This window comes from Mesocricetus auratus, unplaced genomic scaffold (assembly GCF_017639785.1).
Source record: "Mesocricetus auratus isolate SY011 unplaced genomic scaffold, BCM_Maur_2.0 Super-Scaffold_100023, whole genome shotgun sequence".
NCBI lineage: Eukaryota > Metazoa > Chordata > Mammalia > Rodentia > Cricetidae > Mesocricetus > Mesocricetus auratus.
The window spans coordinates 5,562,713-5,582,667 of NW_024429204.1; the positions used below are offsets into that span (position 1 = coordinate 5,562,713).

Consider the following 19,955-nt stretch of genomic DNA (forward strand, 5'->3'; position numbering starts at 1 on the left):
ACGTATTCTGCTTGGAAAAGTATAATCGACCCTCAGGCATGCAATATCACTTTATCTTATTAGAATTCCTCAATGTTCCAGTTCCTTCCCTCCGTATTACATGCGGCAAAAGCAGCAATAATTTTTATAGCCAAATATCACTTCAGAAGATACCAGGGGGTTTTCAATATTTACCATAGAAGTCATGCATGAAATTTAAACATTACAAAAGATGACTTACCAGTTGACACTCCTGAAATATGCACGTTTTCAGAAAGTTCTGCAAGAGCACCATTTCCTAAAATTAAACATAATAAATAAACTAATTTCCAAGGTAAAACTCAGAAAATTTTCGCATTTTTAAGAGATGACTATACAGAATGACTTTCAATCATTAGAAACTAAATTTTTATAATAATATTCAAAAAAAGAGTGAGACAAAACAGTTTGGAAATCACAATACAGTGCGGTATAGAGATCTCACAGCTACAGAGAGCTGATCAACACCAGAAGGAGCGATTAGCTATGGAGCAGCAGGGACTGAGCATGACAGTAGAAAGGACAGTGACTCAGGGACATCCCGCTCAGAGCCCATTCCATCAGCCACGGTCACGGTGGGAGTTCCACACGCACTCCACTTTAACAAAGGTCTCTCTTTGTCTTGTATAGCCTTCAACCTTTTCTCGTGGTTTTCACAGTTGTAAGAGAAGGGACAACTGTCTCTCATCCTGGGAGCCACTGATTTGTACACCTCCTTCCAGGGAGGCACACAAGCAACGTGCCGGGTGCCACTGCCACCTGGCCAAAGTGTGACTTTGGAAAAGCACTAAGGTGTCTGCAGTCCTTTTGGCTGTTCATTTTGTAAAGACACTTTCAGTTTTATTATATATTATTTTCCATCAAATACCACCCTGCCAACACTGTTGCTTGTCTGGGGACAGATCCAGGGTCCTGTACTTCCAGGGCAAACACTTTCTCTAAGTTACACCCCCAGTTCTTCCTTGAAGCTAGTTGAGAAAAAGAAAGGGAAAGGGGAATTCTTTCAGGTTGATTGTGGGGAAACTGCAACATTGTAACTAACAACTTTTTTTTTTTGAGTACTACACTAACTTCCATGATTAGGGGCCATTGTCCAACACACTCACCTCACTAAGAGAAGGTAGGAGAGAGTCTGTTTATTTGCTAAGCACGTGTTTGTTGTTGGTTTTTCAGTTCCCAGAAGGGCAGAGGCTCAAAGCACTGACAATGAATAAATGAGAGGTACCACGATTCCTAAGACGGAGCCATGCCATGACATGTAACCCTGAACAGCTATTCATTCTTCCCCCAAGTAGGTAAGGTAGAGAATTGTTACTGTAGAATAGAACAATACTAACGAAACCACACTCAACGGACTACAGCTGCATTGCTCAAATGAAGGAACTGCTATGATGCCCTCAGTTAGAAACAGCAGAAGGAGTGAATGCAGGTATGTAAGGCATTAAACATGCAGGAAAACCCGGCTGCGCTTATTTCAACTATTGTGTTAACAGCACAGAAGCATCATTTATTTGTGCCCACAATGTAAATCATACAGATGAGAGCGAGAGCCATCAGAAAGACCCCTCCACTTCTTCACCACTCACAACTTGCTTATTTAAAGGCAGAAGAAGCAAAACAAGAAACACATTCAATGAGCAACTACCGCAGTTTGTCAAAGGGCAGGTCTCCTGGCCAAACCTTCATACAAGCACAGAGTAACGTGTGTGTGTGTGTGTGTGTGTGTGTGTGTGTGTGTGTGTGTGTGTGTGTGAAAGCTGGGCACAGAGTAGCCCACATACGTGGGAAAGGTGGAGTGACACCGTGGTGGTTTGCCTTAGACTTTCCATACAATGCCCATCTACATATTACAGCCATGCTCTGAAATCCCCAGAGGAGCATACGAAACTGTGGATTTTAATGTTAGACATACGATACGTTAAATCCTTTTCCAGAACAGTAAATAAGAACAGGATGAAGGAAAGTGCCATGCTGTGGATTCTAGACTAGATGGCCAAGCATCTAAGACCAGCCCCACCACCTGGTATGCAGGTTAGTGTGTTACATACACACGTATGTACACCTATATAAACTCTGATAGGTCTAGGGGTATATAAAACCGTAAACTCCAGGAACAGGGGTTAGACAGGTGTCTTCTGTATATTTAAACAGGGACTGAATCTGAGATATATGCTGTGTGTGTGTGTGTGTGTGTGTAAATATGCATGTATGTATGCACTTATAGGCACAGATCACTTTAAAAATGTTCTTCATATTATATAAAAATGAAAGACAAATGAATAAATATTGCTCATGGCTTGTCATTCTAAGTGAATAGAAATGTGACAATGCTCAGCGTTGAAAAAGACTGGGATTTCAGAAAAGCATCAGTGCTATTAGAAACTGATAACTCCCTCGAACACAAAACCAGCTACTGCTTCTTTTCCATATGCTCACTCTTACTTGAACATGGTCCTCTTCAGACGTCAAAAAGACAAACAAACAAACAAACCGATAGTCTCTGCTAAAATCCAACATTCGCTGTTTATTACCTGGGATGTTCCTGACTCATATCAGCTGAACTGGATAATTTAATTTCCGTGCACTGCTATCAAAAATACTTTAACAGACGCATCACTTAGATTTCCATGCTAACCCAGAGAAGGCAGTTCCGGCCCCACAGACACGAATGTGCTCACACGCTGCCTTCTTTACCACGGCAGCAGAACATATGTGCTCTCCACAGAGAGTTTCACAGAACCTTAGTTACCATTCCTGGTGGCAAATACCGGAAAAAGAAACAGTGTAATAAACATGACGTTTGTAACTATACCCTAGCAGCCGGCTAGTTAAAACGCCAGGCAACAGACTGGGAACACCTAAAAGGTTTTCAATAAAAAAAAATTCTTTCTTTTGACAAATTTTGTTTGCAGTATCACTCATTCAATACTAAGAGGGGTTAATGGTCCTCACTTCTTTAAATAAATCCTAGGAAGGGTTAATGTTTCCCACCTGGATAACGAAATACTGAGGATTAATGGCTCCCACGTCACTAACTAACCACTGAGAGGAGTTAATAGTTCCGCTTTGCACACTTCTGCAGCTCTGACAACCAACCAGGAGCGAAGCTGTGTGAGGCTAAGAGCCACAGCGTGGTGATGGCGTGAATTCTGGTATGGATTGGTGGGGATCCCGCTCCAGCTCTGTGGCATTGAGACACTGACTTCTTGAAAGCCTGGGCTTGCTCACTCGTATCAAGTGGTGGGATCATAAATAACGCTTATACTTATGGTCTCCCCATCTGGTGGTTTCTTTCTGCTCTCTTGTCATTCAGTAGCTAAGGCTCTTGAAGAAGAACCGCACTGAAGGGTTGGCAGATGTGTGCCCGCTAACTCCGAAACGCCGAGCAAGTGAGTCCTTCACCCTTCACAGTCACCTAGCACAGGAAGAAACCAAAGCTGCTACGGCCTAGTAATTTCTTTTCAGACCAAGCAACAGGATGAGTAGAAACCAGATCACCAGTCATTAGTCTCTAATATACCTATGCTTCTTACTTTAAGGAAGAATGCAGATTCTGTAACAGTTCCCATGGCACAAAGAACTGCGTATTTCTAACTTAAAAACAAAGGGCTCACACATGCATTTCCTGTTTATAAAAGAAGTAATGCTTAGCTCTTGGAACTAAACCCATTTGAGGTAGCTACCCCAATCTAGAAAAAGCAGCCTTAATGATTGACAGCTAACAACAGTAGCACACTCGGCATCCCACAATTTCTTTTCCGATATATATGTGTGTGTGTGTGTGTGTGTGTGTGTGTGTGTGTGTGTGTGTGTGAGAGAGAGAGAGAGAGAGAGAGAGAGTTATCAGACTTATATACACAGAGAGAGAGAGAGAGAGAGAGAGAGAGAGAGAGAGAGAGAGAGCGAGAGAGCAATATAGCAAGTCTTTTACTATATTTAAAGGAAAAGTTAAAAGTCCTGGCCAGGCTTGCCAAGTCTCCAGACTGGTTCCACCTAACAGACTGCAAAATTTCATCTCTGATTTACATCCTCGTTCTGGCTTTCATTTGCAATAATAATGGATTTGCTTTATACAGGTGGCTCTGATTCCCTAAACTGGGCTAATCCACTCTGCAGTGGGCTTCTACAATGTTTACTCCACTGCTGAAAAATGTATCACACTTGTGTTCGCTGTGTAGTATTTATAATTCTCCACTAGGTCCTCTTGGGAGGGGGAGAGGAGTTGGGGAAGAGAGCCGTGGCCAGAAATGTGATGAAGCTGGATTCTGCTAGTTTTCAACACTGGGGACTAGCACAGAACATGACATAATTGGGGAAATTTAGTCTCTCTCTGCTCAAATAAAGAGTACTTGACATGTAAATAAGAGTTATGCCAAGTCCTGGCTCTCAAGGGCTGGCAATCTCTTGAGAAAATTACCCAAAAATACATGAAATAAAAGCAAAGAATCCAAGTGTCCTACTCAAGGAGGGAATGTTAGGGACTTTCTGCCAAAAGTAAGACTTGGGGATAGTGCCCACTATAGTTTCCCATATGAGCCAATTCAATTGGAAAACCACAGACACTGAGAATGGCAAAAGACATGTCAAATTCGATCTGTAGATTATGTAACTGCACGTCTATTTTAAAAAGGCAGGACAGCAAACAAAAATAACTATGGGAAAAACTGGAGGAGGATTGGGATTTGAAATGAGCGCACGCATGCACACACACACACACACACAGAGAGAGAGAGAGAGAGAGAGAGAGAGAGAGAGAGAGAGAGAGAGAGAGAGAGCAGAAAATGTACACACATGGGACTCCTCCTATCAGTCACAATGAGTACTGGAATATGCCAGCAAGTCCATGTCGAAAAGCAAGCTGGGTTAAAGGTGACTAAAACCCAGGGACTCGAAGTCGGTCTGTGATGTAGGATGGCAATTACCCAGACAAAAGGGACAAGCAAGGTGGGTGCTGTTACTGTACAGGGTTTGCACCCAGAGAGCCTCTGGACCAGGACCATCCCCAGCAGAGGGGGAAAATCTTGTTAGGTTGAGGGAACAGAAACTGGGTTAGAGAGGTGGTAGCTGGGTGAACCTTACAAAAAAGCTACCCCTCAAATGTCCATCAGGGTCCTAGTCTCAGACACACCTGCACGTGTGTAGGAGAGTCTTCCCAGGGGACAGGTCAAGAGCAGACGTTAGGCCCACTTCTCTCAAGTGTGGAATAACTGTCAGGTAGAGCGTTGCAAATGACCACCCGGGTTATTACCAGCAGCTGGAGAGACCGTCCGGGTGCCACCAGCAGCTAGCACAGCAGCAGGCCTAACTGGGTGCTTTATCAAGGGCACCACCCCTATTGCTCTTGTGAGACTTCCACTGGAACTTCCCCAATGGCGCAGGGTTGGGTAAGCGAGGCAGGCGTTTGGCACTGGCCCTGATGACCCGGGTTCTATCCCTGGAACCCGCATGGTAGAAAGAGAGAAGCGACCCCTGCAAGTTGTCAAGTTACCTTCTGAACTCTACACATGCATCACAGTATGCATGCATGTGCATGATAGCGTGCGCGCACACATACACACACATGCACGCGCACACACATGCACACACACATACACACACGCACACGTGCCCGCACACACATGCATGCACGCACACATATACACGCACGCACGCACACACGCACGCACACTCTCCAAATAGATAAACTCATTATTTAATAAAATTACAATGAAAGCACTTGCTGGCTGGAGTATAAGATTGCACAGCCATTTCAGGAAACTTTCTTCTCATGCTGAACGTGCACAACCAAGCGCACGCCTGTGTAAGGGTAAATGGAAGCATCAGACAAGGAAGTAAATCTAGAAAAGCCACGAGGGTTCTAGAAGGAAACGTAACAAGCATTTAGACCTGTTTTATGAAACAGCAGCCAGCACCGAGCCCTCATTTAGGCCCTAAAGCTGTGCCTTCGCTGTCTGTCTGTCTGCTTCAAGTCTGAACAGGACAGGAATCACTGCAGGGGCATCTATGTGTCAACCTGACCCATCAGCCCCTCCAGGCTGCAGTCACCCTGGATCCTCAGAGGCCCAGTGGGTGGAGCAGCAGTCAGGTCACCTCACAGAAACCAGAGTCACGACTTCCTCAGTCGACCACTTACAAGCAGAGTGCTGAAGGTCACCAGACCCCACCTTGGGTAGACAGCTAATTATGTCTCTTCAAGATGTGGTCAGAGCCTCTTGCCCTGGTCCTAATCCTTCCTCCACTTACAACTAAAACTCATGCAAGCACCCCAAAGGAGTACCCTCTGTTTCTCTTCTTGGTGTGTCGACTGCATTTCCTTCCTCCTTTTTTTACTCTTCTCTGTAGTTGGGGTACCAGCGCGGATAGCCAGCCCAGCCTTGCCTGCTAGGGCACCAAAGTAGGACTTTAGTCATAAAATCCCAGTTAAAGAAACACCTCACAAGAGTGACAGAAAACAGCCTAGTAGCACCTACAGTGGACAGCGAGGGCAACTGACTTATAAATGCAATGAAAGAAAGAACAGTTTGAGATGATGAAACGTTTCTGTATTTCAGGGAGTGTTACATGTGCAAATTTGCCAAAATATATCCTCAAAATGAGCCCATTTTACTGCATGCAAATTTTGTCTCAATAAAGTTGGGGGCGAGGGGAGAAGCAGGCAGGCTGGACTCCAGACAAGACTCGATTTAGAGGTCCAGCTTCCGCGCTGTAATCCCGCTGGCCACAGGCTGCCTTCTTCCTCGGATTTACAAAGGAGCTCAGCAGTCCCAGGCATCACTCTGGCAGGAAGACAGAGTGCCAGTGCCATTGTCCTGCTACAGCTGTTGCAGCCACAGGACCAGAAGACGAGAGGAACGAAGGTTCCAGGCTGAGGGATGAGGTATTAGGTTTTCTAAAGCACACCGGGGTGTTACTAAGAGGAGGGAAGGGACTACTGGACGGCCCGCAAAGCTACAAGCTACAGCTGCAGCATTTCCCTTTAAGATGGAGTCGGGTCCTTCAGCCTCACTTGAGGAGTTACATAGTTCATTTTCAATTTGAACTTCCTCTATTCCTCTGTACAGCAGACGAGCTCCTGCTGTAGCTTCGCTTAGCAACACTTCTGAGAAGTGACACGGTCTACGTGAGCTAACGCAGCAGTGACATGGTGGGGAGCATGTAGTGAGACGTGACTTTGAAAGTATGGCCAGCCTTCTGCGCCCTTTAGCGGCACAGCGGACCCGAGCATTCGCCCTGAAAGCCAGAAAGAAGAGAGGCTTGGAGACACTGCCTGCCTCCCAGCAGATGAGCACACCCCAAAGGAAAGTGAATTTGAGCAAGCCTGCACTTAGCAGAGCTGTGACATGGGACTTCCTGTCAAGATGAACACACACCACAGAGACACCATCTAACTTGGTAGCGGAGGCTATCGGTCATTTGAAATGAGGGCCCTGTACCACAGCAAATAAGTTAATTTTTGTAATTAAGTCAACTTTAGACTTAAAATAGCTCCTGTGGCCATGAAGTCTTGGTTCTAAATCCAATTCCAATTTATAGGAAAGGCAGAGGACACGGAGTACCTTTAATTGCATTACCGAAAGACACTTGGCAAACTCCAGTGCGGAAACTGTAAAAATAGCTCCTTTAAAACATATTTGGTTGCTTACAAAAACACTCAAAAGGCGGGGATTGAACTTACAAACAGAAAACAACAAAAGCTTAAATGAATGTAAACGTGAACGTAGCTGGATTCTTTAATAAAACCAAGGGAATTTTCTTTAAAGCTAACAATAAATGCATACCATCTATAGTCATTAGAAACGAAAGCTCTTTGCCCTTTAGCGGTGCATTCTAAAACATTAAAATCGGGATGGACTTCACTTCACGACAGAAAAGCAAATGGGTCCAAGGAGCAAGCTGGTGTCGCCATTTTAATATCTGACAAAGCAGACTTCAAACCAACACTAATCAGAAACATAGGGAAGGACACTACAGACGCATCAGAGAAAAGGAAATCCACCCAGAGGACACAGAAATTCTTGACATCTATGCACCAAACACAAGAGCACGCGGGGTTGTAAAGGAAGCACTGCTACATCTTAAATCACACATTGACTCTCACACACTAACAGCAGGGACGTCAATACCTCACTCTCAACAATAGACAGGCAGGTCACCCAGACAAAAACTTTAAAGAGAGAAATGCTGGAGCTAACCCACATTATAAACCCAACAGACCTAACAGATACCTACAGAACATTTAACCGGAACACAAAAGCGTAAACCTTCTTTTCAGCACCTCCTGGAACTTTCTCCAGTGTGACCACATACTCGGATACAAAGCGAGTCTCAACAGACACAAGAAAATTAAAATAACTCCCCGCACACGATCGGCCCACCAAGGGCTGAAGCTGGACACCAGCAAGGGGAGAAACAACAGAAAGCGCACGAACCCACGGAAACGGAACCACTTACCACTGAGTGAGAAGTGGGTCAAGACAGAAACTAGGAAAAGATTTTAAGGACTTCCTAAAATCAAATGAAAATGAATACACAACAGATTCAAACTTATGGGGGATGCTGGGTAGTCGTGGCACACGCCTTTAATCCCAACATTCCTCAAATTAGTGTAAGAAATAGGAGGAATATTGCCCAATTCATGTTACAAGGCCTCAGTTGCCCTGATACCCAAACCACATAAAGGCCAAATGAAGAAAATTACAGACCACTTTCCCTTCTGAATATATATGCAAAAATTCTCAAAAAAATACTTGCAAACTGAATCCAAGAACACATAAAAATGATCGTTTAAGCAGAGATGCAGGGATGGTTCAACATACATAAATTGGTAAATGCAGTCTGCCATATAAACAGACTGAAAGACAAAACCACATGATCCTCTCAGTAGACGCAGAAAGGCCTTTGACAAAATCCAACATCGTTTCATGATACTTTTAATCTTCTAGGGAGATTAGGAATATAGCAGATGTCCCTAAATATAAAAAAGGCCATCTACAACAAGCCTCGAGTCAACATCAACTTAAATGGATAAAAACTCACAGCAATTCTACTAAAGTCACGGAAAGACAAGGTCATCTAGTCTCTCCACACCTATTTGATATAGTACTTGAAGTCTTAGCTAGAACAGTAACATAAGAGAAGATTAGGGGACACAAACTGGAAAGAAGTCAAAGTGTCTTTATTTGCAGATGACATGGTACTATACGTAAGTGACCTTAAAATCCCACTGGGAAACTCTGACAGCTGATAAACACTCTCAGCAAAGCAGCCGGGTACAAAATTAACTCACAAAAATCGAAAGCACTCATATATATAAATGCCAGACTGAGGAAAAAAAATCAGGGAAACAACACCTTTCATAACAGCTTCAAATAATATAACATATCTTGGAGTAACTCTAATTAAGCAAGTGAAAGACTTGTATGATAAAAACTTGAAGGCGCTGAGGAAATTGAAGAAGATATCAGAAGATGGGATGATCTCCCATGCTCATAGATTGGTAGGATTAACACGGTGAAAAATGGCCATCCTACTGAAAGCAATTCATAGATCCAATGTAATCCCTACCAAAATTCTTCACAAATCTTGAAAGGATTTTGGCTTCATATGGAAACACACACACACACACACACACACACACACACACACACACACACACACACACACACACACACCAAACAAACAAAAAACCAACCCAGGACAGCTAAAACAATCCTGAATAAGAAAAGAACTGCTGGAGTTCTCACCATCCCCAATCTCAAATTATATTACAGAATTCTCAGAAGGCAGAAGCAGGCAGATCTCTGTGAGTTTGAGGCTAGCCTGGTCTACAGAGTGAGTCTTTCAGGGCTGCCAGGGCAACACAGAGAAACCCTGATTTGAAAAACCAACCAACCCACCCACCCACCAAATAAAAAACAGCATGGTACTGCCAGTAAACCAGACATGTTGATCAATGTAATTTTTAAAAAGCGGTTTGAGAAAGACGCCATGCAACAGAGCTTGTTTTTATTAAAGAAAAAGGATAATATAAGGGGGAAAGGGAGTGGGGGGACTGGCCTCTGGGAACAGGAGCAATGGGAAGGAGAAAAGAGAGGCAGAAAGAGAGGGAGAGGAGAGAGAGAGAGGAACAGACAGACAGAGGGAAAGAGAGAGAGAGAGATGGGAGGTGGGCAGGGCCCCTTTAAAAGGGAATGCATTGAATGGGCACAGGTGGTGCTCTTAGTAGCTGCAGTTGAGGGCATATCCTGTCAAACTCCAAAGGCAGGCCAATACAGATGCCTGCATACTAACAATGAATGGAACTGAATTGAAAACCCAGACATAAACGCACACATCTAAGGATGCCCGAGTTTTGATAAAAAGAAGCCAGAAATATACACTGGAAAAAGACAGCATCTTCAACAAATGGGGCTGGTCAAACTGATGGGCTGCATGTAGAAAACCCAAACAGATCCATACTTACCACCCTGCATAAAACTCAAGTCCAGAGAGATCAAAGACCTCAACATAAACCAAGATACACTGAGAACCTGACAGAAGGTAACCTCAGGGAGACCTGCTCACACCCTGGCCCTAGAATCCTCAATTCTGACCTGCTGTAGCCTGATCCATCCATACCCTTTTATTTGTGAAGATGGATATGTATGTATGTATGTATGTATGTATGTATGTATGTATGTATGTGTGTGTGTGTGTGTATATAAATACACAAAGAGAAAGAAAGGGCAAATACATACTGTCTTTGCACTACCAATGAGTCTGTCACACCTAACCCTGTATGCAGTCTGTCAGAAGAACCAGCTAGACAGTGAAACACACTTTGCCTGTGTTACACAGGACAGGACAGGACAGGCCATGTGCAGAGTGGCCATACTAAATGAAGTCCTATGATGTGAGCCCCACCCTGGGCATCTTTTAGGAGAAAGAAGGAGCAGAGAGCTCTCCCTTCGCACGTGCACAGAGAGAGGACACAGGGCTTCATTCAGTCTGACACCACCGCGAACTTCCAGTATCCACAACTGCAGCAAAAACAATGTCTGTTGTTAAGTGCCAGTCAGAGGCATTTTGATGTGGTGCTTCAAACACATACATGCACTTTTTCCAAATATAATTTGACCCGTTTATGAATTCTTTGAAAATGTGCAAAGAATTCGGTGCCATGAGGAAGGGCTTCCTAGCATCAAAACAAACAAAACCAGAAGACAGCACCACCACAAAATGGCTGTATGAGACGCTGCATACCGAAAAAGACTTATGATTAGATTTTCCTGTCTCATGTAATTACTAGTACTCTCTTATTTTATTTCTGCAACCTTCCAATGTAAGTCATCCATGGCAGGTTTTTACGAACTGACCAGAATCTATATGCCACCTAAAATAATATTAATGGCTATTTGTAATATTAGCTTTATGGAAAAAGACACTGAAGATATCCGATACTACTACCTTAATATGATTCTGTTTGAAATATCTTAAAGATAAGCATCTGGGGGCTGGAGAGGACTTGAGTTCAATTCCCAGCACCCTTCCTGGTGGCTCACAACTGCCTTTAAGTCCAGCTCCAGGGGACCCAATGCTTCTGGATACCATAGGCACCTGCACTAACATGCACAGGTGTGTGCATGTGCACACACACACACCACACATACACTACACACACCAGACATACACCACACCCCTCACAAACACATCACACACATACACACACACCACACACACACACCACATCACACACACACACAATGACAACGAACTATCCAGTGTAAAGGTTAAGCAACATAAGCTGTCAGAATCTAATGAACAAATCACACCCCAGAGAGAACACACAGAGGCTTCAAGACTTTTGCTGTTAAGCATCTCGGTGACTGTTCATAAAGATGGAAATAATTTTTGTTCTAAAATTGGCTTGAACCACCAGAACAAGAACTTGTAATAATAAAGAAAGGGAATTTAAGACACTACAAGTCCAATGACTCCCTCCTACCCATCACTCCTATGATTTATGAACAGTAAGGTACTAGGGGAGTCAGAATTCCAAGAAAGTCTCATAAATCATACGTTTATACTACTTTCATTAACAGCTTTATTAGAACACATTTCATATACCATAAAATCATTTAAAAGTGTATAGTCAGTGATTTTCTTTTAGGATACTCAAGAAGTTACACGACCAACTCCACTTTCTAAGGTCTGAATATTTTACCATTCCCTGAAGGCAGCCTGCATACCCCGTCCTACACTGAGGCCCTAACAACACACATCTGTTTCCTGATTCTATAGACTGCCTATTCTAGCGAAACACATGAAAACTGTATGGCCACTCCCTGCTTCGCCCCCTTTTCTGTTACTGGGCACAGGACATTCTGCTCTACTTTTTGTGAGGGCGTGGTCACACCTCTCCAATGTGTACACAGAGGATGCAATTGGGGGTGTATGGTAACCTAGTGTTTACTGTTCCGAGGTATGAGCGAACTGTTTTCCAATGGCTGTAGCGGTTTGCATTCCCACCAGGCAAGGATGGGGCTCAGCTGACGCCTCCATATGTGTGTCTGAGATGATGGACCCGGGGCTATATGGTTTGATATGTACCTACTGCGTGTCGATCTTGCTTTGGTCTGTTCTTTTCTTGCTATGCCCATTTCTCCCCTTGGAATGGGCCGTTTCACTCTGTGCCATTTTATGTTATATTGTATGTAATTATATTATATGAACTTTCTTTCGATTTCACCACTGTTCACAGCTAAAAGTTAGCCTCCAGTCTCAGAGATATTTCAGGTTTATAACGCTGAAACCTACTAGGTGGTGGTGGCGCACGCCTTTAATCCCAGCACTCAGGAAGCAGAGGCAGGTGGATCTCTGTGAGTTCAAGACCAGCCTGGTCTACAGGGTGAGTTCCAGGACGGCAAGGGCTACACAGTGAAGCCACCAAGTGTCTAAGGGTCCCTGTCCCTTGGCATCTCTGCCAAAACTTCTCACTGGAGCCCCTGATGACAGCCATTCTGACTGAGGTGAGGAAGAGTCTTGGTGTACTTCTTTTGATTTGCATTTCCCTGGTGGCTTATGAGGTTGGGTACTGTTTCTTGCATTGACTGGCTACTTGTACTGGTTCATTTTAAAATCATCTGCAGTCCATCTGCTGACTGGATTACTTTCCCCCTAGGGGTGTGTTTTCCTCTCACCTTTTATACTGACCATCTGTGAGCTGAGCGGCTGGTGAGAGCCCGGTTCTTTCCCGAGTCTTTTCCCTACGCTCTCCCTCTTACCTCTGCCTTTCAATTTCATGCCATCTTGGGCCAGTTCTGGTTGTTTCCTGAGCGACTGGAGTCCTTCTCAGAAAGTCCTTGCTCGTGTGTACGCTTGGAGGACGTCCTCTACATTTCCTTCAGTTGTTTCAAAGCAGATCTTGTATTAATGTCTTGGAGGACTTCCTCTACATTTCCTTCAGTTGTTTCAAAGCAGATCTTGTATTAATGTCTTGGGTCCAGTGTGAACTGATCTTTGCACAGGGTGAGGGCTAGGAACCCAGTTTCAGTCAACACACGGACAGTTAGTTTTCCCAGCATCACTTATCACAGAGGTGACCTCCCCCATGTATGTTCTCTCAAGAACCAGATGATTGCTGGCACATGTGTGATTCTGGGTCTTCTAGTCGACTCCAGTCATCGCCAAGTCTGGGCGGGGTCAGCACCACACTGGGGACAGCTTTCTCCTAATGACTCTCTTTTGCTATTGTATCACCATGCCGTAACGCCACCGACACAAAAGACTGGGATTCTCTGCACCCCTGGACCCTGCCTCTACGCTCTTGGGGAATGACACCGGCTTGTCCAAACAGAAACCCGGAAGTGACTCCACATTCTTTCACTATCTCTCCCTCCCCCATGCAGCACATGCTCAGTTCTCTCGGCTCTTCACACCCTTCTTTCTATCCCTCCGAGCTCTTTGTTTTGTGTCCCTAACACATTTCCCCCATCTTTCTGCACTGACTATAAGCTCCACGAGGATGAAAGCACAGAACAGTGCGGGGCTCGCATTAGACAGTAGATGAAGGCTCGCTAGGCTCATATTAGACAGTAGATGAAGGCTCGCTGAGTGCGGGAAGGAGCGAATCAGCCCGTACGCCAGCTTCCTACTTTTGATCTCGTAGCTCTCTGATCCCTGGCTGTTCTCATCCTCCCGTTCTCTGAACTGCTACAAGACATTTCTGCTTAAAGGCACATCTCATATTAATCTTTAAAAAACGTTTCAACTTCTTTTTGCATAAGAGCTGACAAGGCCCACGTGATCCAGCTCGTTCCTGCCTTTTAACCTTTATCGTTTCTGTTTCACCCTATACATCTGTGTTCAGCTACCTTGTACATCTGATGCCAGACCTCTACCGGAGAGCCAACAGTTAACACCCGTCACCCAGCTCAGGAAACAATGTCTGTTTAGGATAGGGGAGGGTCTTTCTGCTCCTACACCCTACCGGACAGCCAACAGTTAACACCCGTCACCCAGCTCAGGAAACAATGTCTGTGTTTAGGATAGGAGAGGGTCTTTCTGCTCCTACACCCATCAGATTAGTATTTGATGGGGGGAAGTCCTTCTGTGTATATGTTGTCTTATTGGTTGATAAATAAAGCACTGTTGGCCAATACGAAAGCAAGATAGGTGGGACTAGGAGTCGAGGAGGATTCTGGGAAATGGAGGCACAGTCAGTCACCATGTAGGATGAGAGAGGAGTAAGAGGTCAGGACCCTTTCTCCGGTAAGAGAAGACCACGTGGAAATACTCAGATTAGCAGTTATAGGTAAATAATTAAGTCAGAGCTAGCCCATGAGAACCCACGCAAACGGTCAACAGCTTCATAATTAACATAGTGTCCTGTGTGTTCATTTGGGACTGACGCGGCTCTGGGACCAGGCTGGCGGGAAGAATGCTCGTTACAAGTACTGACTTCTGAACACACACCGCAGCCCTTACAATCAGCTGCCGTAATTTATGTAATTAATTCAGCTAATTCAATTCACTCGAACCCTGAGCGTCTTAGGCACACTTCTGACAGCCCTGCTGTCACCTGGAGCACTACCCTGCCTTCTGACAGTAAGATTTCCAAATGCTTACCAATTCAATGGCTCAAAACTACCAGATTTTGAAATAAGGCATAAAATACCCTCGGTGTGAATAAACTTTGGTTTTATGTTACAGTTAAGAGGGTGAGAAAAGATAAGGAAAGGAACAGGAAGCCTAAAGAGGAAGAAGACAAGTAGTTCTCATGAATGAATACGTGAAAGCCATGAGGGAGAGGGGAGCATGCAGATTAACTGTCACCCTGACTACAGGCATTGAAGGCCACTGTTGGTAGTGGCCTTGAGAGTGTAATCTACTTGGCACAGGGCTTTTAAAGTGTGAGAAGTCTCACACGTGAAGGAAAGGCTCTGTCTGTGCATTAGTGTCTCACACGTGAAGGAAAGCACATGTTGCTACCATTTTCAATCTCCAGCGACTCCTGGGCTCACTGTTAGCTTACAGACCATATTCTTAATAACATGGTTATTTATGTCTCATGTCATTTAATATGATTACTCCTTTTCCCTCTCAGTGAACAGGTAGCTTCCTGTTTATCTCTAAAAAGTGTATCTCACAACTTTCCCTCATCATAAGACTAAAACCGTTACAATACATGGGTTGGCAAGACGGCTCAGTGGACAGAGGCGCGTGCAGGGGTCCCTAACCACCTGCATGCAATCCCAGGGTTCCACAAGGTGGCAAGAGAGTACCAACTCCAGAGAGTTAGCCTCTCGTCTCCACCAGAGTGCTGTGGCCTGTGAGCTTACACACACACACACACACACACAGAAGCCACAGGATCTCAGGTATCATTAGGTGCTGCCCATCTTTTTCCCCCCTCTCTTGAGGGGAACCTGTTACTGGACGGGAGCACATCAAGTGCATCAGGCTGGTGAGCCCTAGAGATCCACCCCTGTCTTCCCCTCCCTGGGGCACGGGTCCCAAGTGTGCATTGTCACACCAGGCTTTTTTGTTACATGGGTTCTGAGCTCCCACCCCAGTCTCACAAATAATATGGTCTTTTGCTGATTTCAATGTACTTATTATGGCAAATATCTGAAGTAGGTATTGTCTCCAGTATATACAAACAAAGCAATTAAATGCTAAGGACAGTAGTAACTTGTTCACAGTAGCGTAGCTAGAAGACATAATATCCAAGCTTATGTACATCTTATTACAAAAATCATGCACTTAATTGTCTCGTGATACCTCCTAAGATATAAATGTGTCTTACTGCAGCTAATAGTTCCGTCATTCACACACTTTCCTATTACGTATTTTCCATTTCAAAGTGGAATAACTCACATGCCGCATCTAAACTCCAAGAGATTCCAGCCCAGCAGTTAAACGGATACATTCGTCTCCTGTTTCCTAAGGAGCAGAGTCGGGTATGAAATGCTGCCTCCTGAGGATGGGAACTCATCCTGGGCAGATGTCTCATTGCAGCAAGGGACCACTACTATGTTCCCACTGATTACAAAGCCCAGGGATGAAGGCATTTCCAAAGATCAGGCTGGTGCCAGTAGCTGCCCAAAGCAAGCTACCCGAAAGCCCACCACACTTAGGGATGTGTGTAAGACCTGTAGGCCTAAGAGTCTTACATTTGGATATGGCTTGTTACACTGTCTTCTTGTGAGGTGTGATAAAAGTCAACGCATCTCCCTCCTCCTCGGTGTGTCTTGAAGCAGAGTTCTACTTACCTATAATGCTATTAACGAGGATCTTAAAGAGTCTTGATATCATTTACTATAACTAGGCCATAATCAGATTTGCCTGATAATTCTCCAGAGCAGCTGAACTTGGACTGATCTGTCTCATGTCCACAGGACTGATTTGGCACAGGAAGGAGACCAGCTGCTCCGTGTCCACGCTCTGTGGCGTCACTTCCTTTTTAGCTCATTAAATTTTGTCCACCTGGTTCAAGGATCAGCGAACACTTTCTGGAAAAGGAGAGCTTCGGTAGTTTAGTCTGCGGCGAACGTTCAGCTCAACAGACAATATGTACACAAACCAGCACCTGCGTTTCAATAAACACCCTTCCTAGCTAAGGTATTTGCTTACCCTGAAACATTGTTTCACAAAGAGAAAACACAGAAATGTTTAATTCTTGTCTCACAGTTGCTTATTTTCAGGGGACAGAGAGTGGACCAGCCGTTTGTCTGCACCGGTAGACACACGAGTTTGTTACAGCAGTGTGTGTCTACTGTAAGTAGGCACTCTCGTTTCTAGACATCTGGTACATTCCCATCACCTGTCTTCACGACCGGGGTGATACTTCTGTTTTCTCAACTCCAGCCAACGGATCTCTTAGATCAACTCTCGCCTGTGTCCTTTTGACATGAACTGGTGGTCTCTGGTAGTGTCCCTGCTTTGTAACGCAGAAAGATCCAGTCATTGGTTGTTTTCCGTACCACACTGGCACCAATCATCCGTTCCATGACCCCCGCATCCCTTTCAGTGACAAATGGCACTCAGCGACCATAATTACGGCTCTGCCTGTGCTCACTGCTATGCCGCTATTATTGTAATAGTTCACTGGGAAGGCTTTAAAAGACATATAATCTAAAGTCTATGAGCAAAGGTTTAATGCACTCAAATTCTTCTAGAAAACAAATCTGGGCTACAATTAAAGAAAAAAGATTTCTCTGTGGTTTACTTATGGAGCTAAAATATGATCCATTTTGAGTTTGGGGGAAAAGATTAAATAAATTATATATAAAGTATTCAATGTAATAATTAGTAAAAGAAGCATTCAATATAAATTAGGTATTACTTTATTGAGAACTTTAATAAAAGTATTCCAGCCTTTGACTTGTACTTTTATGGCTCAGTTATAGAAACACCAAAAGCAAAGAAAAAATTAGCAAAAGCTTATCAATTACAGCATTAGTATTAATGTGAACAAAATCATAAGTAATATGATAAACATCAAGAAAATAGTTTATGGACAGAAGATGTGCTCAAGTTATATCAAATAATACCCAGAGCACTTCTGTTAGTTAAGCGTGAGTGCTCACTGCATTGAGTCCTACCCAGTCTTGTTTTGTCCTTAGTAATGATTCTGAACATTTGATAGAGCAGTTGGATTTTTACTTATTTGCTAAATTGGTTGGTGTTTTTAAATGCTTCTGAAGTTAATCTTTCTAACTTTATTAACTATCCAATTACTGTTCCTATAAGTTGTCATTTGTCTATCTACTAAAGAAAAAAGAAAATTAACATTTGGTGTTGAAAGTCTTTGTGTGAGTCGTTTAATAGCCTTGCAGCCGACCCTGAGGGGAGGCAGCATAAGAATCCAATAACCAAGTATCTTGCCACTTAGAAGTTCCAATTAAGAGCAAACTGGAATAAATTCAGAAAACATTGATAACCTGGCATCTCTGGTCCATCTATCAGTAGGCCCACAAGCAGATAAGTTCTAGTAATAAATTAAAATGAATAAATGCAAGAAGAATTAAATCAGCTTGTTTACAAAGAGGCACTCACTTGAGGGCGGTCTCTAAGCAACACTGAGAAGCAGTCGCATTGTGTGCTGGAGACCAGATCCTATACTTACTGCACCAGTGGGTAGGTCTCACCAGACCATGTGTTACTGTAGCTCTCAGGGGTCACAGCTGGTGGGGCTGGGGGTGACTTTTCTTCTCCAGCAGTGTGTAAAGAACCTTCCAGCTTGATCTCTCCATGTTCTATGCCTCAAGTGTGGGTGTATTCAGTAGCAGGGTCTTACCATCAGGTTCTAGAGGACCACCGAGAGTAACAAGGACCTGTAATGTTTTGGGGGCATGTCTACGGGACCCCACTGACCAACAACTTGAAAACCCATCCCCGGCACTGGGCTTTTATTTGATAGTCTATGGTATATGACTGTTATAGCATAACTCTCTTTATAACCGACTTTTATAAATGTGTTTGTATACATTTACAGAAGCTTCGCTTTTTCAAAATATCAAAGAAAAATTGAGGTGGGGTGCAGTATCTACAGCTACATTATCCAGGTTCAAATCCTAGCCTTTTTATTTGTGATTATGTGGCCTAGGTTAAGAAGATGAACTGCCCTGAGCCTCGGCTTCCTTATGGATACAATGTAAACAGGAAGTATTTAGGCTGATACGGATACAATGTAAATGGGAAGTATTTAGGCTGACAGAACTGTTACAGCAAATGATTTTGTGTTGTACATTTAACCGGAATGCTAGCGTCTCCCCAATTCTCCCTTGTTTCTTCTAAGGGCAACTATTCCAAGCATTAGAGCAGGACCCATATGTTCAAGGGCCCCGCCCCTCCTAACACCATCACCCTGGGGATTAGGGGTTTCATTTAATAATTTGAGGAGACACTAGCATTCAGATCACACATACAGTACAAAATCATTTGATCACAGACAGTTCCGTCAGCTCAAATACTTGTAAGGAAACCGAGATAAAAACAGAACAAGAACAAAGCCAGTGAACAGGGAAAGAGAAAAACCTAAGCACTTAAATATAGGTATTGAGAATGGGGGCTAGCTTAATGCAAGTGGTTTGAGTTTTTACGTTAAAAAACGTGTTTAGTTTTTACTGTTGTTGGTTTTTTTTTTAATCATTTTTGGCAAAACAGAGTGGTATAAATTTATAACATGAACCATCCTCCCATCTCCATAATAATAATATGTTTGCTACAATAATTTAAATGTAACTATAAGTAAAAACAAGAATGCTTATTCTTGGTACTTCTATTATTTTTTTTAAAAATAACTGAAGGTTTTAGTTTGCTAAAGACAACTCGCTAAGGACACAAAAACAAAAAGTTATTTAGTAGACTAGTAAAGAAGAAATAAACTCACTGTTTGCAGATATAACGTGATCTTTTACATAAAAATTCCAAGTTATTAAAAAAACAAAAGTCAA

At 43.6% G+C, this 19,955-nt stretch overlaps 1 protein-coding gene across 2 annotated transcripts in view; it reads right to left on the reverse strand.

Moving 5' to 3' along the window:
* Positions 1 to 19,955, reverse strand: part of Lrp12 (LDL receptor related protein 12) — a 62,474-nt gene that overhangs the window by 27,009 nt on the left and 15,510 nt on the right. Inside the window, exon 3 of one of the 2 annotated variants that reach the window (XM_021228719.2) lies at positions 221 to 277. The exons of the other annotated variant lie outside the window; for it this stretch is intronic. Coding sequence (XP_021084378.2) covers positions 221 to 277 — 57 coding nt within the window. The remainder of the gene's footprint in view (positions 1 to 220; positions 278 to 19,955) is intronic. 2 annotated transcript variants of the gene reach the window in all.